Raw genomic sequence first — 27335 nt, 5'->3', positions numbered from 1 at the left:
TACATCTATCTATTTAAATCTAAAGAACCTACATTGTTATATACTATAACAACTTATATAACAATATAAAAACGTACTGACGTTTTATAACTGGAACCATTACATGATTGTGTGAACAGAATTAATATCCGCCAGTACATTTAATGCGTTCATTTCATTCGATACAGGTGTGTTATGTAAATCGTACCTTCATTACCCTCATCACTTTTTGTAAATTGGTGTCAATTTCTTATCGTTTTATTCGTATTTACATGTAAAATGTTTTACGAGAGAATTACGTGTAGTAAATAAAGCGTACACAACTTTAAATCTGTGAAATGTAGTTTTAAAATAACTGACGCTATGTGTGTTTTTTGCATACTTTCTGTACATGACGTGAGAGACACAGTATTACCTGTGGTATTACTATATATTTCGTATATATTGTAATACTGTGATATCGATCATTGAGATATACATAATATGGAGACGACACCGCCTACATCACTTATGTTCTGCTCAAAATACGCCATATGGCGTAACTGCACGCTCATTTTTTATTTGTTTTAAAGTGAAATGCATCAAATATGCCTTCGTGTGTGTTACGATATTGCACAAATAATACAAATAATGCGGAAAAGTGCAAAGGAATAACTTTTACCGGTAAGTACCTAACTAGATAATAATTTTTAAAACTTAGAGCAAAAAAATGGCGCACAGATTTTGTTCGTGGTGTCTCCTCCATACGTAGTAATAATATTATGTCAATGATATCGATAGATAAGTTATCATTTCAGAATAATGAAAAGGAAGACGTATGTAATTAGTGAAACTGAAATTATTAAGGATGAGTAACATTATGTAAAAATAGTAACGATCAATAAAGATTTCTTCTAATACCTACCACTCTAATTCTACCATAGCTGTAAAGCCAATAAATAGAGTCTTCATATTAAAAGTCTTATCTATTCTATATGTACATATAATAAATCTGTAGAAGGGTCAATTCTGTACATTGAAAATATTGAAAAAATAAATAGCAGGGGGTGTTACTGGATCTATACCAAACCCATATATGTGATTAAAAAATTTTTTGTCTGTCTGTCTGTCTGTCTGTATGTGAAGACATCACGTGAAAACTAACGGTTCCGCGATTTCGATGAAACTTGGTATAATTATACCTTATTATCCTGGGCGTAAAATAGGATACTTTTTATCCTGGAAAAATACGTAGAAAAAAAATTAATCTTAATTTTTCAGTTTTATCCATAGACGTTGTTCTGTAGAACTGCGAACACACGTTGCGTATTATTATAGGCCTAGCCGTATTTGGGTCCAATAGATATTTATAAGATGTCATTGTCAGAGTTAATCAAAATGGAGACCATCCACGCGAAGACTGACATCCGCGCGGACGGAGTCGCGGGCGGAAGCTAGTCAAGAATATACTGACTACTACAATTTATGAAAAACTAAGGACCCTGAATATTGCCGAGGTACTCAACTTTGTTTCATGTCTTGTAATCTTGCTATTAACTAAACACCAGTAAAGACACTTTTATAATATCGTAGCAAGGAACGGCTATAACACTATAATATAAAAATATGGACCACATACATGGATGTCGTCTCAACGTTCTCGTTTACTAAAATGAGTGTATATAAAAATCAAAGCGATGAAAATGCGCCAATGTTTCGTCATCTTATAAAATGTTACGAACTTTTCAGTTATATTCTCTTTTAGTTTTCTATTATGAAACCGAGGATGTGTTTAAAGTGCTAACACGGACATTTAAAAGTAGTTAGGTAAAGTCCAAGAACATAGAAGTAGATATAGAACTATTATGAATGAACTGGTTTTCGTAACACTAAATAAATAAAAAAGTTTAAAGTTAGTTACATACATAGGTACAGATGAAGTGTGAAAACAATCAATATCAACGTAATTATAATCTTCTTCTCAAATATAAAAATGAATTGCAAAATGTGTTGGTAAGCGCATAACTCGAGAACGGCTGAACCGATTTCGATAATTCTTTTTTTATTATATTCCTTGAAGTACGAGGATGGTTTTTATGTAGAGAAAACGTAAATATGTACCACGGGCGAAGCCGGGGCGGACCGCTAGTTGAATATAAAATTAACACTCAAACAGACTGAGATTTAAGGTTGAAGTCTAGTTTGATAATTTGTATAAGCGCTAAATATCATAACTTTATTTAATAAAGTACCTATAGCATTTAATTAATGAATTGTAAAAATATTTTCTTGCCAAGGTAGCGTATTTGTCTATACGCCGTTTATCTAGAGAGAGAATGGCATTGTTAATAAATCAATTCTTGTCCGCTGATTGCATCACGTACTTACGTAAATAGAAACTCATGTGATAGAAAACTGTGATACAAACGTAGCAAATACCTTTCACATCGATACAAAGCTTTAGAGATTAATCACGTTAAATTAAGTGACGATAACGTAGGTATGTGTATATGTTATAAGTCTATGAGACGAGACTACAATATTTAAGTCATAAAATAATAACGTGTGAATAGGGTTTCAATTTGTCTATTTTTTAAAGAAACACATTTGATGTAGGGCAGTAAATTTTATTTTAAAAGAGTACTACTTCTTCTTTTGCTATTTTAGACCTACAAAACCTTTATTAAATTTAAGTTCCCTTTCAATTTGTGACAATTATTATTCTTATACCCATTGGAAAATGGAGCTACCTACGCATTTCAGTGAAGTAAGAAAGTAATCCTATACCCTATTTAAATAAACAAGTGAAAATTATAATTCCACCCACAAAAACTTGCGAAAAGCTCGAAGTAATATTTGGTATAAAAAATTCTACTGAACGTTACCCTAGATCCGTCCCTAGCCTATGAGGCCAGACTTTCGTCTAACATTTTGCTAAGCCCTTGGAAAAGTCACGAATTATAAATTAATGAAGACAAGTTAGGCCAAGTTTCTCACAACGAAACCTACTTAGTCGAATCAGCGATTTCGTATGTAATGAATATATTTTCATTTCATGTTTTTGTAATTCTGCCAGATTCGAAGTTAATTGTGGAATAAAAAACTATTTGCTATTGCAATGAAATATAAAATGTTGGTCTTATAAACGTGCCTTTCATAACATTCTGATAAAAAGTATATTCGAAACTAATCCTTACCGCAGACTCTATCAGATTCTTATCAATAATTTAGTTTAAACTATTACAACTAAATATACTTACATATACCTATATCTAAATAATATATTATTATATTTAAAATTTTTCGAAACAATATATTATATTTTTATTTTATTATCTTTAAAATTCCCTACGAAAGAGAATTTATAGTTAACCCAAGTCATTAGAAATCGGAAGGCACTTTAAGTTGAATCAAAAAAGGTCAGCTGAATTCAAAGATTCCTCTCAAACGAGTACGGACTTGAATCCTGAAGATACTTGGTCAAAGAACAACACTCAGCGCAAAATTAAGGGAAATGCTAACAAGAAAGTATGTTTAAAGATATTATTAATAGACCTTTATTCGATTTGAAGTTAAAGAATTGTTATTTCATGAAACAGTTTAAATGCCAAAATTTTGGACTTAGAGGTCTTTTGAACGGATTAAAAAAGTTATTAATTTATATAGATTACTTACCTACCCGACACCTTACGGACAATACGACAACATTTTTAATTTCTAAAAGTTTCTATATAGGTAGATGCTGTTATAATAATACAAGAAAACGCAAAATTATGAAGTTTTTAGTCAGCATATTGTTATAATGTATTTTTAAGTGCTCGAGCTAAGTTTATCTCGTGGAATGGCCCTAAACACGGAAGAAATGGCGGTATATCACCATAAATTGTGTCGTCGATGCTGTTACGTGTAAACGACCACGTGTTAACTGCACTAAGCGTTTGTGTTTATCAAATATAGTGTCCTTGTATCAATTTTGTGTACAATTATTATTTTTCATCTATAAGCTGAATTTTTATAATTGAGGTTTTAACATTGTTTTAAGCCAGATTTATTTTGTGTAACAAATAAGATTCCGGAAATTACAGATATCTTTCATGCATAGAATTTGGTGTAATAATATTTCAGTTGAAAAAAAATTATAGAGCTATACTTGTACTTAAATAATCTTGTGTGAGTAAATGCTAACTTTTTTATATACAAAGTTTTATATAAATAAATAAATATTTCAGGACAATTTTCACACACGGCACAATCAGATCCCATACTAAGCTTTCGCTTGTGTTATGGAAACCAGATGGCTGATAAACATACATATATAATTTTTGAATAAATACTTATATAGCTAACTAACACCCAGACACAGGGCAAAAATCTATGTTCATCACACAAATATTTGCCCCGGGTGGGAATCGAACCCACGACCTCTGGCTTAGAAAGCAGGGCCACTACCAACCAAGCCAGGTCAGTCAAATATGATTCGATGTGGTTTTTTTATCGATCTCCTAAATAAACATACGTGAAAGCGGTTTCGCAGCAATACATTAGGTTGTTAAGATAAACAAAAAGTAGTATCTTACTAACCAGGATGTACACACTTGGCACAAGACAAAAGCAAACTCCAGCATTTACATGCAAGATAACACTATCTGCAACGATTGTATGCCAACATTTTAATATTACTTAATATTTATCGTCCTTTATCTCTCTGTATAATTCGAGATTGTTTTTGCAGGCATTAAGTGGATGCGGATGTTTCAGCTAGATTTAACATCGGTAATTATTTCATTTTTAATTATTGTACGCTTTTTATTATATTTGCAGTTCTTTTTTAAATTCAGTGTGTTGAGTTTGATTATAGTTCAAATTGCGTGTTGGTTGTTATAACATGTTTTTGTTTAATTTTGCGTGATTATTTAAAATGCTTTTTTGTTAATTGTTATCTTTTATGATTTAATAAGAGTCGCAGCCATGAAAGATGAACCAGCCGTAGCAATATAGAAACAATATAAACATAAATACAAAAAACAATAAAAATCTTTATTGACACAATAATACAGGTAAAAATAATCCTTCGGCTCCCGAACTAGTTTAATACTGTGTCTCAGGAGCCAGAGGCTTCTCCCAGTATTGATCTTATCACTTATGTCTATAAAGTATAAAGTAAATAATATCAATAAGTAAACAAATGCGGCGTCTATAAAACATACCTTACATTAATTCTCATATATACTGATCATACATTAGTATTACAAACCCATTGTAATTCATATTTACGTTGAAATCAATGCCTCTAATTAATTCCATTTGAACGTTACAGTTAAAACGATTTTAGCTTCAGACGACAATTTCCAGCGTCCATCGTTCCATCTATAATTAAATAGCTGCGCTGGAACATAAAAATCTAACGCGATTATAATAATAGATCAATTGAGGTAGAAATATGGTCTTATAAACGGTTTAGAACGACTTTATAGATAACTAGCTATCCGCCCGTGGCTTCGCCCGCGTTTTCAAAGAAAAACCCGTTCCCGTAGGATTTCCGGGATAAAACCTATCCTATGTTCTTTCTCGGGTATCAAAATATCTCTATACCAAATTTCATGCAAATTGGTTCAGTAGTTAAGGCGTGATTGAGTAACAGACAGACAGACAGAGTTACTTTCGCATTTATAATATTAGTATGGATTAATAGCGCTAGTATTAAGTTTACAAGAGATGTGCTTTAATGAAATAATTGTTAAAATCAAAACGGTTGTTACTGGTGGGTTAATATAATATGGTGAATGAAATAGGACATAGTAGTCCCCATACAGTATGATAAAATGTAAATTTTAAGCAGTATGATAAAATGTAAATTTAAAATTTAATTCAATCAATATGTAGAGACGTTAGGTCGTATGCAAACCTTACGCATCTGCAAATATTTATGGGCAGTGGAATAATACCATCAGGCGAACCAAAACTCCTTTTTACTAGACTTCAAAAAAGGAGCAGATTCTTCAGACTATATTATAAAAATAAAATCGAATATTTCCTCCTACTAATCTAATTAGTCCGGGATACATCGCCCATTTTTGCAAGTGATTACTATCAAGCTAATTTTTCGTGAGTAGCTTTATTTTGATGAGATGCCCAATAATGTCATGTTCGAAACTCTCGATTGTGGTAGCTTACAGAGGTAACAAGGATAAAAAATTTTAATTTGACGGTTCTCAAATATTTATTACGCAATTTGTAGGACAATATGTCTGTTGAATTATATAAGTATTAAATAAGTGAAAATAAAAAAATCAGCTGGTTAGTAATCATTTATGATGACTTCGTTATCGATACACATTGGAAAGGGGGACTCTTTGATCAAACCATAGATTTTGTAGGACAAATATTTTTTCGAATAATTTAGATAATTATCTTGAGATTGAACAAAAAAAAACATTCAGTTAGTAATTAATATTTGAGAACCATCAAATCAAAATATTTTATCCTTGTTTCCTCTGGTAGCTACCACAATCGAGAGTTTTGTACATGAAATTATTGGGCATCTCATCAAAATAAAGCTACTCACGAAAAATTAGCTTGATAGTAATCACTTGCAAAAATGGGCGATGTATCCCGGACTAAATATCTAATATATATATTATAAAGGCGAAAGTTTGTAAGGATGTATGGATGTATGGATGTTTGTTACTCTTTCACGTAAAAACTACTGAACCGATTACAATGAAATTTAGCATACATATAGAGGGTAATCCCACGGGAACGGGAACTATGCGGGTTTTCCTTTGCAAACGCGGGCGAAGCCGCGGGCGGAAATCTAGTATTTCATAATAAGTAATAATATAATAATAGTTAATAGTATATAGTAATAAGTTGACTTTAAATATTAATCCTTAATGCAGAAATAATTATTCAGATATTAGTTTTCTAGTCTCGAATATAATCCAAGCGGGACAAGGGCATACTCCCGCCCTTTAATATTAACCTATAAAGGCAGCTCTCGCGGTCTAGATAAATATTGTACACACTTAGTTATTAACTTATTTCATAACTGTTATTAAGGATTGAATCACCACTTCTGGAAGTTTCTGATCAAATTATGAAGTCTAGAGACTTATAACGCCATTACCTAGACTTTTGAAAGTAATAAGCTCTGTCACGAAGTGTAACACGATTCTAAGTACTATTTAGTACATTATGGACCGCCATATTATTTTTAGCATTATTTCGTGTTAACGTAAAAGGAAATCAAACGACGAAAATCGAAATTGATATGTTAATATGGTCTAATAAAATCACATAAGAGTTCCAGATTTAGCGAAAATAATGTTCTAACGAGAAAATGATTGTCGAAAATATAACAGCTGGTATGTGTATTTTTAGGCTGAATTTCGTCGGAATCAAACACATACATACATGAAAAGTTACGTCAGTATACGTGGTATTAATTTGTATTTCACTGTATATTCTATTCAATTACTAGTTTTAGCTAGCAAGTATCGGTGAAACGTGATACTGTTTGCAACTCGTTACACTAGGGACTGAAGTTAGTATCCATAGAATGTACGATTGTTTTACATAACCTAGCTTCATTGCTTCAAGAACAAAAAGCACTTGAGACAAAGCTAATTGGAATAGCTGAGAAGTTTTATATTAGGAAATATAGCATTATTAATTCTATAGACGGCCGAATTAATTTATTAACTTTCATATATTTTTTTAAAGAAGTGAAACAACCATAATTTTCGTTCTAAATACACATTAACTCCGTTTAAACGTCGTTTTGAAATTGGTGCCTGAAATTACTTAGAAAATTTAGTCTGAAATATAATATAGTTAAGATCCCTTTCACAATAATTATAACTTACTAGCTTTCCACCCGCGGCTTCGGCGTTCCCGTTCCCGTGGGATTTCCGGGATAAAACCTATCCTATTTCCCGGGGTAAAAAGTAGCATATGTCCTTTCTCGGGTGTCAAAATATCTCTGTACCAAATTTCATGCAAATTGGTTCAGTAGTTTAGGCGTGATTGAGTAACAGACAGACAGACAGAGTTACTTTCGCATTTATAATATTAGTATGGATAAGCTATATTAATTAGGCTTAACATTTTTAGGATCATGTCAGCCTAGGGCTCTTAATATTTACCCCTCTTTTGCCATGGATATAGTTACTAAATTTAGCTAGTATGCTAATCAGTAATGGGATATGTGTTTATTATTATTACATATATATTCATTATAAGAGTTCAAAGTCGTATTATAAATAAAATCATCTACAAAAAATCTTTCAATAAAAGTCCTTCACCGAGCAGAATACTTTTACTTTTTCTAAATTAAAATACTTTAAAAAATACAACCGAACAAAGACAAAAATTTAAACAACACTTTTTTGTCATGTTATATAATATTTTATCCTGCAATATTTTATAAAACATAATATCTGTCTTTAAACCTTAATATTACGCAACATAATTACGCTAACAAGCGAAATAATAACCTATCGAACCGTAAAAAATACAGATAGTATAATGTTTGGGCAAAAACGAAACGATAGCACTAATTAATAAGAAACCGACAAGCCCTCAAGCGAAATGGCTGCGCAAGAAAAATTTAAGGCCTCCAAAGGTATTAAAAGCGAGTGTTTTATTAATCAGGGGTGATAACAATACTGAGCATACAATATCAATTTATATTTTATAAGTTACGATGGCTGCGCAGTTTGGGAGACGAGTCCCGAAGCGCTGAAAGTCTGAATGAGACAGTCGGCCTCGCGCTTTCGACCGTGACGCAAGCTTTCACGGTGAGCTTTCACGATCCGAATTACGTAGTGACGAACTTATTGTTTCGCGAGTGATGTGCTACAATTATGTGGTTTGTGTTGGATCTCTGAACTGATTATTGATTTAATAATGTGTTAATGGATTTTTAAATTATGTAAGTATTTTTATATTTATTGTGAAAAGTTTCAAAGGTTTAAATAAATAGTTCGCACGTCGTATTGGGCTTTAAAAGTGTGAACGGGGTCGTTGTAACAGTTAAATATTGCAGTTTTTGCAGCTTTTACTCTATCTGAAGCAGTGCAAAATTATCTAGACTTCAAAAGACTGTTGAAGTTACTACGTTGTCAAATTTTATTTAGATTAAGCGCAGATTTAAATGGAAAGTTGGACTTATTTAATAAATATAATTTTATAATTAAATGTAATTTCAAATAATATTATTTCGTAAGTTTCAGAAATTAACGATTCATTTTTTCAGACGGTGTTTAATTAAAAGAGATTTTCTTTTGATCATAGAGCAGATTGATTCAATTGTAAATTGAAAAAAGACACTTGATATTTTTATAAAAATAATTAAATCGCATACATATTAAATAATAAGGTCTTAAAATATAGAGCTGACCTCAAAAATAAAACGCTGATCACTTTCAATTAGAAAATCGTTAAGAGATGTATTCACCGCCTCTTTCCTATTGGGAGCATTTTTAATTACGGAAAAGGTTAAATCTACCTCTATTAATCTTTAATTCATATTTCAACATAATTCAATTTATTATCTACATTTTGTCAGTTTTATTTGTTATTTTTTATCCGTCCATCGAATCAGTTTATTCAAATTTAATTTATTATCTGCATTTTAGCTGATTGAGTGCAAATGCATCCTCAGTATTGTAGTTAATTAATTATTGCTTTTGCTGACAAAGCAGAACATTTTACAGCTGAATGCACATTATTGGACTATCTATTTATATATACTATATCTATATCTATATCTATATCTACTAGCCAGCTACCAGCAAACGTTGTTCTGCCGTACACTTGTCACTTAGAAGTATGGAAAAATGATATTGGCTGATTCTCAGATCTAGCCAATAGGCATAAATTTCATAGGAATCGGTCCAGCAGTTTCGGAGTGCGGTTACTAACACTGTGACACGAGAATTTTAAAGTACATTAATAGAGATTTATCCCGTTTGTAGAAGACACAATTCTGAGAATTATAGAAACCAGAGAATTATTAGATATTGTTCGCGTTAAGGATGGAAAAGAAAATCCGTGAAAATTAATCCGGCTTTAGCGAGTTTAATTATTAAGATTATAAAGTTTTTTCTTTGAATTGAATTACTGTTTCGTTGGAAGTGCAAAGAATTAAATTAATTAAAATGAATTAACCTTCATCATTTCTGCTAGTGCTAACGTAAAATCTTAAAATATTTGGGTGTTCATAACTTACGAGAAAAAGAACTTGCATGCAAACAATGTAAGCTGCAAATAACATAATTTTATGGGGAATGGCGCCCTGGTGTTGCTTCAGCTCTAATAAAGTTTTATAAAAATTATGAATTAAGCCTTATGAATTGCTCTTCTTTACCTCACTTCATAATTGTTGATATTGTTAAACAAATAATGTATCTATTAATTATACATACTTAAACGTATGGATTATATCGTCATTCTGTAATAAAATCGATAAGTGAAATAAGTGAGTGAGAGCGTCTGCCCCTTGCCCCTGGGGAGAACGGGACTTAACTTCTTAGCAGGATTGGCATGTAGACAGACAGCCAAATAGATTAATATGGACTTGTATTTACTATGTGTATATAGCAATGATTGTTCTTGTACTAAAACATTTTAGAACATTTTCTTTTCTATGTTTGATTTATTTATTTTTATTTATCACTCTACACTAAGAATTGATTTCTTCCAGACAACTGGGGCTAAAGGTAACAAGCTTAATAAGAGTCATCACAGATATTATGCTTATTTCAAGTATTAAAATGTATGATTATGGTAACTATTTGCATAAAAATAAATCTAATTATCGTAACGAATTAAAACTGAAAAAAAAGGATGGTTATCGGTTAATATTGAAAGATTCACATAGTTTCTGAGTCACTCGAAGATTCTGAGTGCGAATTATCTACTGAATTTTTACTCAACTAATTCAAAACTTCTCAATGTAGTGGTCAGCAAGATGTAATGAATGAGTAGTCACTTTAAGTTCTTGGATTCTATATCGCACTTTTTGTTACAAAAAAGAAAATGAATATAATCGATGCAATGACATTACAAATTGTTAATTTGTTTTAATGGGTATCTCGTAATTATACATTTTTCATACAGAGTGGGAATGTTACAAAAATTGCTTCTTAATTTGTAATTGATTTGTAAGCTTTTAAAAATGTTTATTAAATGATATTTAATACGGTATTTTGACTAACTGAAATATTTTTTTTTGTCGGCTAGAAGGCAAACTGGATATTTTGATTACAAAGGTGTAACGTTTGACGCGCCGTGTAGGCGTAAAAAAGATCCAACGTTAAAATTGAATTAGGCTCTCCAACAATGTTATTTTCAACTCTTTTATATTTTAGGGGCTTAATTAAAATATTAAGCTTTGACGTCACGATCATCGTTTTGTGTATTACGTTGATAGTAAAAGAGAAGAATTAAATAGTAAAAAGGCTATGAAAGAACATCAGTAACGAAAAGTTCAAGGAAGTAGTAGTGGCTCAGTAATCAGGACCTCAGACTTATATAAAAAAGTCGGGAGTTCGATAAATGAAATCGATAATTCAATCTGCAGGTAATATATTACCACGTACATTAGGTGGCAAAGGCAAAAGCAGAGAATCAAAAGTTCGATGACATGTGCCATTTGCCAATACGCACTTGGCTAGCGTAGTATATTATGGCTTGCTTGCTGAATAATGTATAGTAGGAACAAAATATACAGGCTGATGATGAAGCCAAAAGTAGGTAACAAACTTGTTCCTTGTTGAAAGTAACAAACATTACATTCATACAATCTATATTTCGAAATTGTGTTATAAAAATCAATAAAGCTTATTACACATTTTAATAAAACAAACTGGATGGGCATACAAATATTGTTGAAAATATTTTTCAATATGTTGACGAAATAAAAGAAAATAATACGCAACATGTAATATTCATCAACCTTCCAAAAAGGACTGGGGTAATGGAACCAAAAAGGTTGATTGTTAGCATAACATAGATAATATATTATATACACCTTGATATACACACACAGTACCTTCCCACTCATGTATACGAAAAGTCTGTAACTTAATTAATATTCATAATTCTTTCTAAAAATATGAAATTGTAAACTTTATAATAACAGAAATTTTCATCAAAAATGTTTACTTAAGGCAAGAAAATGGTTACCTACTAATGTTTAACAGAATGATTTAGGTGTGAAAATTTTAGTAAAAACCAGTGTGTTTTGTAGAGTTCTGATAATACAATATAATAGGTTAACTTATTGTGATTTTTTTCTGTAACAAGATTGACCTAAGAACCTTGAAGAAGTTTCACCCACATTCTGGAGATATGCGGCAGTCCATATTGTTTAAAATTAATTAATCTGTTGTAAAAAATCCTTTGTTGTAAATATTTTGTGTTCATGGATGTTTTTTAATAGGAATTTAGATTAATTTATAAATAGAAATTATGTAGTAAAATGTATGTACATGCATTATTCACGTTCTAACTACTCTTCAGATTTGTATCAAATTCATAGAGAGAGAAATCCTAATATAAATCAAAACATTAAGGGATAATAATTTTAATCCAGATACCAGCTATTGTCTATGTAGGCTACACAGATCATCGCTTAAAATATATCGCAAACAAATGTAGCGTAAACGTTTTCATATTTTGTATAAAACTTAATAACAATTTTTAAGATTTTCTGCCTGAAACCTAAGACAAAATTCTCTTTCAGAATATTAAATTCGAAAAATGTAGGTACATCTTTCACGTGCATTCATAATTTCAATACAAATTTATTTAAAATTAAGTCTTCTTCTTAAATTAATTCTATAAGATTCGATTCTTGAAGGATTGTTAAAAGAAGAATTCTAATTGATTATCTTTGTTGTTTATTAAATATTTTACAAATGTTTTCTTACATAATCTTTAAATATTATGTCCGAGGGGTAAATCCGAGAAAAACGTTAACATTAAAAAAACTGCTATGAACAAAACCTTATAGCTTTCCAAAAATAAATCTAGGAGGATAATTATTATGTTGAAGCGGTTTCAGTTCCACACTTCATCGAAGCTTCTAGATCACGTTTCACATGTATTTTTCCCTAGATTTATGTTCAGGTCTCCGTTCTAAGCAGGCGGTGCATGCAAATCAGACTAGCCCGTGAACACAATATGCTACGTAGCGTGAAAAAGGTTTAAACTCTGTATCGAGTTGGATCTGAAATGTAGGCTAAGCTTAACTGTTGTCCCGTCTTTATTGCAGATAGAAAAGGATAAATAAACAACTGGCTATAAATAAGAGGATATGTTTATAATAAGGTCAACTTGCATTGGTGTAGCTGTGTAGAACGCGCTGTTTTATCGTTACAGTTTTCAAAACGCAGCTTATGAAGGAATTATCTCACAAATTCCCACTAGCATATTTTATTAATTAATAATGTTAACCAATATTATTTTCATACCTACATTTAATCCGGTAATTACGAACATAGCAAATATTTGCGAATAGTAAGTACTATTGTGTAAAGCAAACATATATTCGAATATCCCAACTAAATTTTAATGCAAACATAATATTAATTGAGTCTAAAGTGTTTTGGCTGAGCATTATTTGTCCTATATTATTATTTATGTGCAAGGGTCTACGCTCGTAATTTTGGTAATATGGTAATACTACATTTACATAATACGCTCCGCTTGTTGGCGGTGAACAGTGATTAATCATTCTGTAGTTCACCACCCCTATACTTTGTCCAAAATATACAGGGTGTCCACAATCTCGAGTTTACTGCGCTCTTGATGGCTTCCACGAAGCGTGCGTTGAGAGCTTTACCGAACTATTTAAAGATATATTTGTTATACGGTTTCTGGTAGCATACAAGCTAAGCGGTATGTGATATGTTTCTAAAGATGTTATAGAGTTTATTGTGTTTAAATTTTAAAAAAAGCAAGACTATTTTATTGAATGATATCTTTTTTATGAAAGCTTTAAGTATTGTTTTTACATAGGTACTGTTAGATGAAATCAAGAACGCACATCACTAGTCGCGGCCACGTCCCCTCCCTAATGCTGGCAGATGTCAGTCTATTGCGCGGGAAGAAAGCAGTGTGACGCGACATTCCGTTTGGATATATTAAAAGCTATTAATTCATTAAAAGTCTTTATTTAATATCTTATTAGTACCTATGTCAAAATATTGTTATGTGGTGTAATACATTTTCAAAATCTCAACTGAATTAAATTTCATAATATTATAAATTAAAATATGTAATATCATCCCCTATCTAAAGAAGCACCCTGTATTCTTGCGGATATAGCCTTGACTCCGTGATAGAGTGATCCGTCACTTTCCTCTCTTGTTATTATAATTCGTTTTTTTGTTGTGAATCTGGGATTTAGTAGCGGTGGTAATAAAGGAACGGCTATTCTAGATTGATAAATTATAACTTTCGACGCTAAAAAAGTCCTTCGTTACTTTTTATTATTCATTGATTCTTATAAAATAGTGATGATTTATTTTGCTACGAACTTTATCTTTAACATAAATATTTCTACAATCTAAAACATGTATTGTCTACAATGTAAAACAACGACAATCTAACAATGTATTTAGCAGTTATGAATCTTAAATATACAGGGATAAACAAATTCTTAGTACAGTAGGTATCACATATTTTATTAAATAAAAATTAAAGGTAGCAATTAAATGATAAACATTTCAATAATTGCATAACACTATTTGTTTCTATTTATTTCAAAAACTAAAACGACATTTTATTCCACCCTTACCAATTGTGATATGGCAGCACTAAATCTAAACAGTCAAGAAAATTATTCCATTGTGCCATTTCCACAAATGAGTCTGCTTTATTTTATTCGTGTAATTATTTATAATCAAAACGCCGCAGTATTATCGCATTTGCACGCGATTTGTTAATTCAAATGATTATTCTATAAAATAGATTATTTTTATTTGAATAGAAACATGAAAAAACAAATAATCAGGTCTATTACATTTATTTTTATATTTTTTAATGCCATTAATCTTTTGATAGAAAATAAATCTTTTTATTCCTTGCATATAGCCTAATTCTAAATTAATACATCTTTAATAAACAACGATAATATTATTCCTTCGTGACCCGCAACAAAAGAGGTTGAATATTGTATAAAAAAATTATAGAGATATAAGATACGACTGGCTGGTTTGATACGCGGCGCTCCAGCTGTATTAAAAAAGCAAATGCAAAAAAAAAGCTTATGGTTAGAAAAAACAGCGTGTTTTGGCGGCAATATTATTTTATTTCCCAGAACGATAAATCTCATGCCACGTGTTATATTATATTTGTTTTTCCATATATTTGAAGAAAAAGGAACCTAGTGACTTGTTTCTTTGACTTCTATTTTTAATTAGATACGAGGAAAAATGTTCTATAGGGTAAGCAAATTAATGTTATTTTTTATTGTTGTGAATGTCTTTTAAGAAAAATAATAATTATTAATTTTAAAAATCCTCTATCCTCCAAGTTAGTTGGTAAAATATCGAATTTTGTATTTAGAATTTATAATTTTACACAGATAATATTATTTTAACAAAATCCTGTAGCGTGCTCAATATCAAAAGGTAACTACGACAAAATGCAAATTACATAAAGTAAAACCGTGACTTAGAAATTCTACACCGAGCAGCCATGATTACACCCATTTTTCCCTCAGAGTTTTAAGAAACACGTTTTCATTGAGGAAGGAAATTAAGGTCCATTTCCTTGAAGAGTAATTATCTTGTTTTAAATATATTAGGACTGTGATTTTGTGGTTATTGTATAAGTAGATAGGCACTTTACGTAATTTATATAGCTTATGAGCTTACTTGTAACTTGATACTTAAGAACAAAATGTTAAATGTTGTATTATCATTCTTATTTTAAACGCGTGAATGTTTTGTACTTTTTCGGATGAAAATCACTGAACAGATTTTGATGAGATTTGGAAATGATGTAGGTAGAGTAACATATACCTAATCAAAATCCTTATTTTTGCTGCGGGTTTGTCAGCGGCACAGCAATTTTGTAATTGGTTGATTTTATATACGACTGTTCACTGTATACAGTAGCTTAACAGCATAGCTAGAGAAAACATAACTTTCATATAAATTCAAGTTAAAGCGTATATTTGTATCTCAATTTTATTGACACTGATTAAGGTTATGTAAGGCTAAAACCGCGTTATAAGACAAGTCGAACAATAAACATTTAAACACAACACTGTTCATGTTTTTGGAAACTCAAGCAATGTTTCTGAACCGCATACAACGATGTAACTATATTCCACCGACACCATCCGTTCAAATTGCTACAAGGCATCTTTGTACTATAAAACCGCCTACAGCGTAAACACGCTTATAAAATTCTCTCCATATGGTAAAGACTTCTTTTGTGTAAGGTCTTAATTGCTTCCATAATCCTTAGGTAATGTTTAATTAAGAAATATAAAGCTTTTCTAGTTGCTACATAATATAATATAAAAGAGGATGTAAATATATTCTTAAAATCATGAGATGGTCATGGAAATTTTAATATTACAAGACACCCGCTTTGCGTTGATAGTTCTTACGTAGCCTCGATAGACGATCAATTGTTTACCTACTCATAATAATTTATGACCATGGAGCGAAAACTAGCGTAAATCATAAATTAAAATACATGATAAAAATAAGAATCGTGAAATGTACTTCGGAAAATGCGAAATTGAGTTCTATTCATTTCATACTATGTAAAACAAAAACAGTTTTTAAATTAGAAATAACGTATGTTTGTAAGTATAATGTGTATAATAACATTTTTTTATTTATTTATAGGGATTTAAGCATTTTCGTTTTTCCGTTATTTCGATGTGTGTGTAACGTAAAAGCGTTTTAAAGTGAAACTTTTATTACATCGTCTCAAACTTTTTGGTCTGTGTAGCGCATGTCGCGTGACGGTCGAACCGTACGATAATTATTATCGTACAAATACGATAATTTTGTGCCTAAGTTTCACTTTTACCGTGGTTTCATAAAACCACACAACATTTTATTTTTTATTTAATGAGAAAGGTTATTATGTATTTAAGTCTTTGATTTTAGTATACATAAGTAACTCTACGACCTACGTACTATGAGAAAAATTAATTTTTAACGTAAATCAAGGTATTGTGAATTCAGACATAATATTAAAATAGTTCTACCAATACCCAGTGTAACAAAGAAAAAATAGGTATCAATTAATGTTGTGTAGGTACAGTGATAAATCCATACTAATATTATAAATGCGAAAGTAACTCTGTCTGTCTGTCTGTTACTCAATCACGCCTAAACTACTGAGCCAATTTTCATGAAATTTGGTATGGAGATATTTTGATACCCGAGAAAGGACATAGGCTACTTCTTATCCCGGGAAAATGACGCAATCCAGGAAATCCCACGGGAACGGGAACTATGCCGGTTTTTCTTTAACTGCGCGGGCGAAGCCGCGGGCGGAAATCTAGTATTCAAATAAATGTTATAAAACATTACGTCATCGCTAATTATAAAATAATTATGAGACAAAATATTCTAAGTTAAAATCGACACTACAACTAAACTGCACGACAGCGTGTTAGTTTTCCAAAAAGATTAAAATAAATATACCATTATAACGGTACCAACCAATAGGGATAAAATAAACTAGATAAAACCCAAAGCTAATGCCAAAACCGTTTTAAACCTGTAACTGTAACAAAAGTCCACTAAATAATAGCGAATTAAGTCAGTAAAAGAATAGAGTACAATAGGAAATCGGGCCCTTAGTGATCCGTGCGGAATACCGATTCATTTCGAATTCCGTCCACTCGTTTTGAGTCTGAAAGCATAAAATTCCTATCTAATTGAATACGAAATTGGCCAACACTAGTGCCAAACCTTTTGGGCAATTAATTTTTGGGGCCATCGCTTTAATTATACCTCAGTTTTGAACGATTATGTTATCTGTGTAATTCATAAAGTTTGTTCTGATATCTCGCTTCAGAAATTCGGGGAAATTAGCGGGAATTTGCGATTAGACTTTTATGTTTGTGTATAAATTGTTTATCTCCTACAAACATTTGTAATGACCGTCTGTTTTTGCGTCAGACGTCTATTTGTTAATGTATGTTTATTGATGTGTATCTAGGAGGAGCATCTGGCAAAACATACAACGTTTTGTAAGCAAATTTAACACGAGGAAAAACGTCATCATCATAACGTAAAGTGCTTTATTAATATTTTCATAAGCTTTTTAAAGTGAAACTACTTTTGGCGCGTTCAGAGTAAAATTTCACGGTTGCGTCATGGCAATATCGTTACGTTATTGAGTAAGGCGACGATTTTGATATCTTTTAGTCTTGCCAAAGAAGTTTCACTTCTAACACGAGGGCTCGGCATACACACTTTTTTTCTACAAAAAGGTTGTTGTGTTTGAAAAATTACAATTAAATAAAATAATAATATAATTTTTTACTCTTGATATAAATGATATTCTTCCTAGTTATACTCGTAAGCTTAAAATTGTTAGTAGCGACATTAATTCCGTAAGTAGGCTAATTAGTGCGATTTTAAACGCCTACATACCCAACAAACAATTAAGCGTTAAGACAAGCTTTATTATAGACATGTATTTCGGTTCTACTTAGATATTTAAGAGGTAGCGTATTTCTTATAAGAGAGTTATAGAGTGTAATAACACCTTTATACCCTCGATTTTGGCACAAAATTTTGCAGGCTAAGCCTGTATGAAGCCCTATATAGTGGTTCTACAAAGCCTTTAGTTGAAGTGTGTAAGAGGTGTTACAAGAACGTCAATGTTAGTTTGAAACTTTATAGCGCCTTTAGAATGGAGTTAAGTTGAAACCTAGAGTTATATAACATATCTATAGTGGTGTTAGTTAGAACTAAGACCGGTACGTTGATACCTTATAAGTCATTTGAAAAGTTTTCTGTGTCAAAATCAGATTGTAAAAGCTTTAAAGTAAAAAGAATTCTGTTAATTTATTAAGTTATTATTTGTCCAAATGAGTGCTTCGTTTATCTGCCGACAGTATGCCGCCATTGCAATATTCTCATCACAAAATGTATTGTGGATTTAAAGTATTTTTGAAGTGTTAAGTTAATTATTAGTGCGCTTGCCAGTTTACTGTGATAGCGTATCGTGTTTCTCATCTCAATTTTAACGCGCCCTCATAAAATTATGAATTAGAGGAATAAAAGGATAACATTTGAAAATGAAAATAACCTAAAATAGTTTTAAACGTCATTTTCAAGTGTTGCTCGGTTTTATTAGTGATTATATACATAAAACTAAGTAAAATAATTAGAAAAATGTAAATATATCGTTATTAGAAAGTGATTTTGTACCAATAAATTTTTAGGTTATGTTTACAGAAAGTAATCAAAATGGCGATTTTTTCTTAAAGTTACAGTCTTCCCTTAAATCAATTATGACACTTGATGAACTACAACGCCGGTGGTAAAGAGTATTATACGGTCTTGGGTTGATATAAGAGAGGAATTATACACTTATCGAAGACATTTACCTGCTGTGGAGACTAAAATACTGATTTTAGCTTTATTTATACATGTTTGGATTAGGGTTCCTCACAAAGTAATGAAACCCCTAATCTTCAAGTCACCCCAGGCGCAGGTTTCATTTTAAAGAAAATGCACAGCTTACAGTTCATACATTCACAAACACAAAAGATACACAAAAATATTGTCACGAGCTCAGTTCGATAAATGTTTTCAGAATTTGAGGTTAGGTTATGCATAAACTCTTTAAGCGTTCGAAACATTTAATGGTGTTTTTACAGAGTTACAAGTAATTCATCTTACACCAAAACCTTTTATATAAGGATCGTACAAAACCACTGTAACTATTTAACCTATGATTGCCTTTAGTATAACAGGCGTAAACTGTATATAAGGGTTATACAACGAATGTAGAGTTTGGTGTTACTACACTCTTAATTAACTCCCTTGCAGAACCGCTAACGTTACTGAAGTTGAAATAAAGTCTTATGATCTAAAAGCAACTCCGTTATAGCAGATTTGTAGCAATAAGAGTTAAAGAGAGTTAATGAAGATCTTTCAACAGGTTTTAACGTTGTAAGCAGAAACAAGCTTTAACGTCTTAACCCATTGACCACCGTAAGCCCCGATCGGGGCGCGACACAATAGATTTTCTATTGTGTCTGTGATTCCGAGGACTGATGGATTAAGTATATACGCAGCCACTGATACTACACTAACTACTAAGGAAATTGTGATTCGTTATTTACAGTTGTAATGCAACTTGAAGAGCTGAACTTATTTAATAAGTGTACTGAACCACCTTTAGTGATAACTGAATCCATTATAAATCAATAGTAGTACCTTAAACATTAAAATAGCCTGCAACCAACGCATAATTGTTTGTTGGGTATGCGTTAAATAGAGTTATTCTTTACCCTTGCTTTTAAAATTTTAATTGAGTATGTCTATACATAATATAAATTTATCACCATACCCATTTTGTTGTAGCTTTCATTGTATACAAAAGGTAATATTTGATTGTAACTATACGGGTCTATTCATTATTATTACGGACACGATTAAATGGTGAAATAAACAAAAACATTTATTCATCGTATTTTCTGAACCATGAATAGTTTCTAAACATTGAAATTAAAAGGTTGGCTACATCTTGCCGAAGGTGGTATTCGATCGACGTAAGTGAGAAAACTGGAAACCCAAATCCCGGAAGACCCTTTTCTTTCCAATCATTAAATCCCCTATCATTCAATCATTCAGTTTCCTTGAAGCAATGAAACTAATGCGGTTTTATGTCTTTTCGTGTCACTTGCATTCATATTATAGGTACCCAATTCATTCGTGTTGGTTTCACTTGCTTTGAATGTATCAAATTCCATTAATTCAAACTTACTTATGTGTTTCATGGATAATAACATACATGTCTCTACAACTCTTACGTACTTAAAATTATTAAAAATGCATGGAAAATATCTTGCTTTGCGCTCATAATTCAGAACAACGCGTGACCCTTTATGTAACATGTTAATCTTCTTTAGGTATCAAAGCCTCTGCATCAATGTTCTCAATGGAATGGTTTGTGTAAGCATAATTAGATAAGTGTATTTAGAGGCTATATAAATTTATATAAAAATATCACAGTATGTAACTCGCCGTCGTATATACGACATATTTCATGATATTTTACATTTTCAGAGACGCTAAACTCATTGTTGTTTCCCTTTGAAGGAACAGTCAACGCTATATTTTCATATTCTATGTTTCTCAGGTCTCAACTGTTATTTGTCTTTGCATCCAAGAATCGCTGAGAACATTCAATAAAAACAAAGCCGTAACCTATAAACCCAAATAAAACGAGGAGGCGTGGTGGAAATTGAAAGATTTGGCGTTCGTATTTTGTTTTGCCAATTTAAAAAACGCGCACACAATACGGGCGCGGTTTTCTCGAAGTTTCCCAATTCTTTAACAGTAAATCCTTTTGCCGTTGGTTTGTGAAACAATTAATGTGCCGATTCGAGGTCTTTTTAGCTGCCTTTGTTTGGGAAAGAGTCGATAATACTAATTGTTTAAAGAATGTCCTGATACAAATCTAGGAGGGCAGTTTCTTTTTTACTGTATGAAACACGATATTTAGGTATATATATTCACATAATATAATAAAAGTACCTAAGTATAACAATAAACTATAAAATATAATAAAAAAATAAACTTGAGAAATTTATAATATGCCTAGATATATTATATAGGTATTAGTTTGCAGCATATACATCTGAATATTATTCCACATATTATTATCGATTATAGAGCGGAATTCATGTGTGATAATCACTAATAGGAATATTATAGGGTCCATACAGTCTGAATACAATTGTACCATGAAGATTATGATTACATACTATAACAATTTGAAACTATATCGAATTAATATTATTAACAAGAGCAATTCAATTATAATTGTGGTGTTGACAAACAGTTACAATATTGGGACCTTCGAGAAACAATTGTAATGTGTATGTCGTCCTTGTAATATAATTAAATCTAATAATAGATAATTATAATTCAAGTGTACTATGTATTATCAAATTAATTTAATTAATTATCTGTGAAATATAAAATTTAGATGAACTTTTATATAGTTGAAAAGAATACAAGATTATTTGTACATGTACATGAAGAACGTAATTTTATAGGCTTCGTGTAATTACTAACCGTATGTAGTCTGTAGTTTTTAATGTCTAATATTTCATAGGAAAGATTAATAAATAAGTTCCTTGTAAAATATGAATAGATGGGTGAAAGGGTGAGAAAGGATAGAGACACAAAAATCAGTATGAAATATCTTTCGCGCTGCCAATTCCGCGTGATCACATCATTTCCTTGTTTAGTTATGTTAGTTTGTTCACAGTTGTTTTTCGTGTTGTTTACTCTGTTGATCTTTTGTCATGTTAATTTTAAGTTGTATTGTATAGAATTTAATATTCAATTCATTCATGAAGAGGGAACTTTGATCTTTGTTGAAGAATTAATAATTAAGAGTTTGATTTGAAATTAAAAAGTCTGAAATAGAACATTCTAGGAATATCAACTTAGGATTCTACTGACTAGACTCAGTTTAACCTCCTCGCATAAATAATAGATTAATATCTAGAAAAAGGTTTTATTTTTAGAGATAAAGAAGAAAAGATAAAAGATAGAGAAGAAAGCTTTCTATGATTGTTTTTTTTATATTATAACACCTAGTTTCTCGAAATTATAAATGAAGTATATAAAAAATACGTATTGTGTTTTTAACTTAGTCTTATTTTGTTTCAGGTGGAAAGTGACTCCGGATTTGGACTTATAGAATAAAACAGCATTATAGTGTCAGTGTAGTCAGAAATGTTAGATGTACTGTAGTGTTGTGAAACATGGCACAAAAGGCTGGCCTCTGGTTTGTGCTGTGGATATCTATCATACCTCTACATAGAGCTGATAACTTGGGTGAGTTTTATAAAGATTTAATGTATTTGATAATATTGTGGAAGGAAATTCTATCAAAATCTCTTCTGGGGATTAGATCAGTGTCAACTATCAATTTTTCATACTAGACCTGGTTTTGACATAAATAAAATGGGATATATCTAATTTCAAAAATATGGATTTGATAGAAAATCGATTACATGATTCTATATATAGATATGCGAGAAATCTAAGACAGTATAAATTATTTGCTTGGTTAAGTAAAATAGAGTCAATAAAAGTAAAATTTTTGTTTCGATCTTCGGCGAAAAGTACAACTTCGTCTATATCATATAAAACCTATTCAATATCGATTATAATATTTGGCCGCACCTAGCTCGTACCTCAGAACAGAACAGATAACTGAATCAACAACTCAAAATCTCATAACGTACTAATTTGATGACAATAAACTTTTCTGAATACATACTTGAATACAGATTATAATCATTGTGATATTAATATTATTTTATAGGGCAAGTAGTAATCATACTTATAAGGCAAGTAGTGACTTTCAAGGAATAACAACTATTTTCATTTAAATTCCTTGTTACTGTTAATTTATATTCAGTAATACAATAGCATTCATTATTCTCTTAGAGCAGTAGTTTCTCAATTAGTTTCAATTGTTGCCATCTTATTTGCGATTGAAAAATATTTAGCTAAGAGTAAAAAGTAAACATTATAAGAATTATTATAATAATTATTATTCACTAGATTATTGGTCCAATTTATTTATTATTATAAAAGTTTTGTAAGATATCTTAACTAGCACAAATATCTTAAATGTAAGTAAGCAGACAAATCTCGAAAATAATGCCCCAATTAGTCTGAAAGAAAAGGAAAACCTTCGCCTCATCATAATTAAGAAAGATAAACACTGCTGATTAATGTACTTTTTCTTTTCCAATTGATGGGAGTATTTATTTTCAAATTAAAGTATTATATACTTATAAATATACCATTTCCATCGTGGGCGGGCAACTATTTGCTGAAATAAAGTGGAATAATACGAACATTGTAAACTAAAATGTCTTTGTTCTATTTTTAAGAATTCAATTTACGAAGCTTGTAGGGTAATGTTTTGTTTTGAAATGTCTATAGTTAATTATATTTATAGATATTCAGCAAACAGACTGGAAACATTTAATATCCGTTATCATTACCCACGCTCCACATATTATCCTCGAGATAACTTAAATTGTAAATGGCAACTAATTTTCATAGAAACATTGCAAGGGCGGATTACTAGAGCCACATTAACTTGCGTGGGTAGTTTCTCTGTTCTCTGAATGTTATGTAACCACTAAATCGGGGATTCAGAAGTTCACCGGTAAATGAATTAGCACAAAATGTTGCGGTTGTAGCAAATCCCTTTATATCCGGAGATTGTTTAACTAACCTAACCCTAAATTTTGCAAATAGACGTTGAAGCCTGCATTTGATTTTATTTATGTGTCGTTTGAGAAATATTTTGATTCAATTATAATTAAATGTGTGTGATCGTTAATTTATTCAGGTCTATAATAGTAATCCGCTATTTTTGCAAACGAAACTCCACTGAGAGTCCGGTCTAATATTATTAAGTCTACACATATTGTTTTACCCAGTTATACCTTGTTTTTTTAAGTTATAAGTATTTTCTGTTATCTAATGTACTGTATCATTTTTTGGGAATAAATGTGTTTCTATTCTATTCTAATAATTGTGTTACGTAATACTTGAACGAACCCCAACTCAGACAATTCCTTCAAAACATTTTCTTTGGGTTCTAACGTTTCCTGTGAATTTTATAAAATAAGAATACAATCAGCATTCAGCACATAATATTTGCTTTATGCGTTCGATACATAAATATTTCTGAATTATATTTATTACCGTCGTAATTATCGCGAGAGAAATAAATATCTGTGAGCTACTTTAGCCAGTATTGATAAATCTACGACTCGATACAAAAAAAGGATATTAATCATAATGGACTATGATTTATTATTTAAAAAGTCAGACCGTATCGCGAAGCCTAAATGGAGGGATCACAAAACTTTTGACATTCCCTTTTTAAAGTATCTTCCATCTGTTGAGAAGAAACAAATTCAAATACTTTCGAAGGGGTGATTTAGAGAGTATTCATGGTTAGGGAGCCAGGTGCAAATTTGGTTAACTATTTCCTCTCAAGAGATAATTCGTCAGACGCATGAGAGTATAGTATTATAAAGCCTCGTGAACGTCAGCTGGCGCTCAGTTGGGGGGGTGAGCGGTTGTAGCCTCCCACGCACATAGGAAAAAAAATACATTCATTCATTCATTTCCTCTCAGCTAAAAATTTGTCAAATTGTAGCTAACCCAATATCTCAACGAAAAAAAATAGTCAGCTGGTTACAACATGGTGTATTATACGTCAGCTGGTGTCTCGAACATGAAAGTTAAATTTAAAGAAAAATTTATTTTCCGTTATTTCCTCTCAAACAAAAATTTACCTGATGATAGCTTATATGTAACTGTGGATAAATATATATGTCAGCTGGCTGTATCTTGGTGGAAAAACCGTCAGCTGATACGGGAGGCTACAACCGCTCTTCCCCCCAACCGAGCTCCAGCTGACGTTCACGAGGCTTCATAATACTATACTTTGATGCATTTTACTAATTACCGCTTGAGAGGAACTTGGTCATAAAATCTGCTGCTGGCTCCCGGACCATCAAGTTTGTATGAAATTCTCAGAAATAAAACTTGATGTAATTAACGCCTTTCCAGAAAATTCTTCCCATTTCAACTTTTGCTTTCAATATGATGTACATAATACCCGTGAGTCTATTTAAGAATAAATTGTATTAGAGCTTTTTAAAAATAAGATTTCGGAGAATTGCAATAAGTTGAGTTTTCAATTAAAACATAATTCAAGAAGATAAGCAGATTAATAAAGACATTTATAATATTTCTACGAATGATGAAAGGTTGGATGAATGAAGGAAGTTAGAACTATTCTCACTTCTTCACATTGATTTCATATTGATTTTATTTAATTTAATATAATACCGAAAATTCGGTATTACGTCGTAAAATAATTTTAACTTTGAATCTATTAGTTTTTGAAATCTACGTAAAGTGGATATAATGGAATAATGGATCAAAGACACTTTTATATGTACCCTACATAAGAACCACAGACATAGATAGACTACGCAAGTACCGCGATCTGTATGAAAACCAAGCGTGTCATATTTTTTGTACTGACCTTGAAGCGTTATGACGTCACGAGCGCTTTTTAGTGATGGTAATTTCATTTTACGCTAAATCGATTAGGACGCCACTCGCGCGGCGATTCTAGTATCGTCCTATCCCATCGAAGTAAATCGAAAGAAATCAGATCAAACTAGATCTATGTCTAAGAGGTAGTCAAATAAATGAATCGTAATCGATTACTAAATCGATTCAAGACAGAAAAATGATAATTACCATAGACAGAGGGATGATAAAATAAAGTTATAAACCTTTTAATATTCTAACAAGTAAACTAATGTGTTTTAGCTTTTTCTTACATATGCCCATTGAGTTACCATGTACTACGTACTAGAGAGGCCATCGAAAGAAAGTAATGAAACTGTCAATCAATCAATCTTTATGTCCCGTTGCATTGATCCATTTTCCTTTTATGTTCGGGTTACTTGGAAAACTGAAAAAACAAACATAGTCTAAGCAATAAGGAGTTTTCTTAAAAAACTCCCAAGATGACACTTTAACTAATGGCGTCCATGTCATAATATTTATTTTTAGTACCTTTGTATTAAAATACTTAAAAGTTCTAGGTCAAGTCGTATTAAATGACAAAAAAAATCTATGCCTTTTTTTCTGAAAAATTGCTCCTTCAAATTATCATTTTTCTGTTCGATTATAAAATCGATTAGAATCGAGAACTGTTGCATCAAATGAACATCACTAACCACAAAATTGGACAGAAAAATGAGAACAGAAAAATGAGAAGACGCTATTCATTGCTTGTTATCATACAACGCGATCTTTACCGTGCCAAGTAAAAGCCGCAATGTATTCCGAATCATTTCGTATGATTTGGTATCCGTGTTTGTCACGATCGTTTTCCACAGATATTCTTTATTTGATTTTAAAATAAATAGTGCATATTCTGATTAGAAAATTACTTACCGGTGGAAGGAAACATCTCTGCTAACTCGGCCACTCACAGCTGTGGAGTTTCTACAGTTTATAACGGCGCAATTCGGCATTTTACTTTATTCAGCTTCACGTCTTTCCTTGGCGAACTGCGAG

The 27335-nt window shown here is 31.3% G+C and overlaps 1 protein-coding gene across 1 annotated transcript in view; it reads left to right on the top strand.

Moving 5' to 3' along the window:
- The first annotated feature begins 8717 nt into the window (after positions 1–8717).
- The window catches only part of LOC149486416 (uncharacterized), a 59008-nt gene continuing 40390 nt past the window's right edge, over positions 8718–27335 (top strand). Inside the window, exons 1-2 of the mRNA XM_089698010.1 lie at positions 8718–8890; positions 22866–23033. Of these exons, the coding sequence (XP_089554136.1) occupies positions 22961–23033 (73 nt within the window). The 5' untranslated portion in view covers positions 8718–8890; positions 22866–22960. The remainder of the gene's footprint in view (positions 8891–22865; positions 23034–27335) is intronic.

The sequence above is a fragment of the Colias philodice genome, chromosome 8 (genome assembly GCF_061535455.1).
Source record: "Colias philodice isolate Cphi_HAF_F1 chromosome 8, ilColPhil1 Martin Lab GWU primary, whole genome shotgun sequence".
Lineage (NCBI taxonomy): Eukaryota > Metazoa > Arthropoda > Insecta > Lepidoptera > Pieridae > Colias > Colias philodice.
Note: the sequence above shows the minus strand (reverse complement) of the source record. Positions and strands in the feature narration are given on the sequence as shown.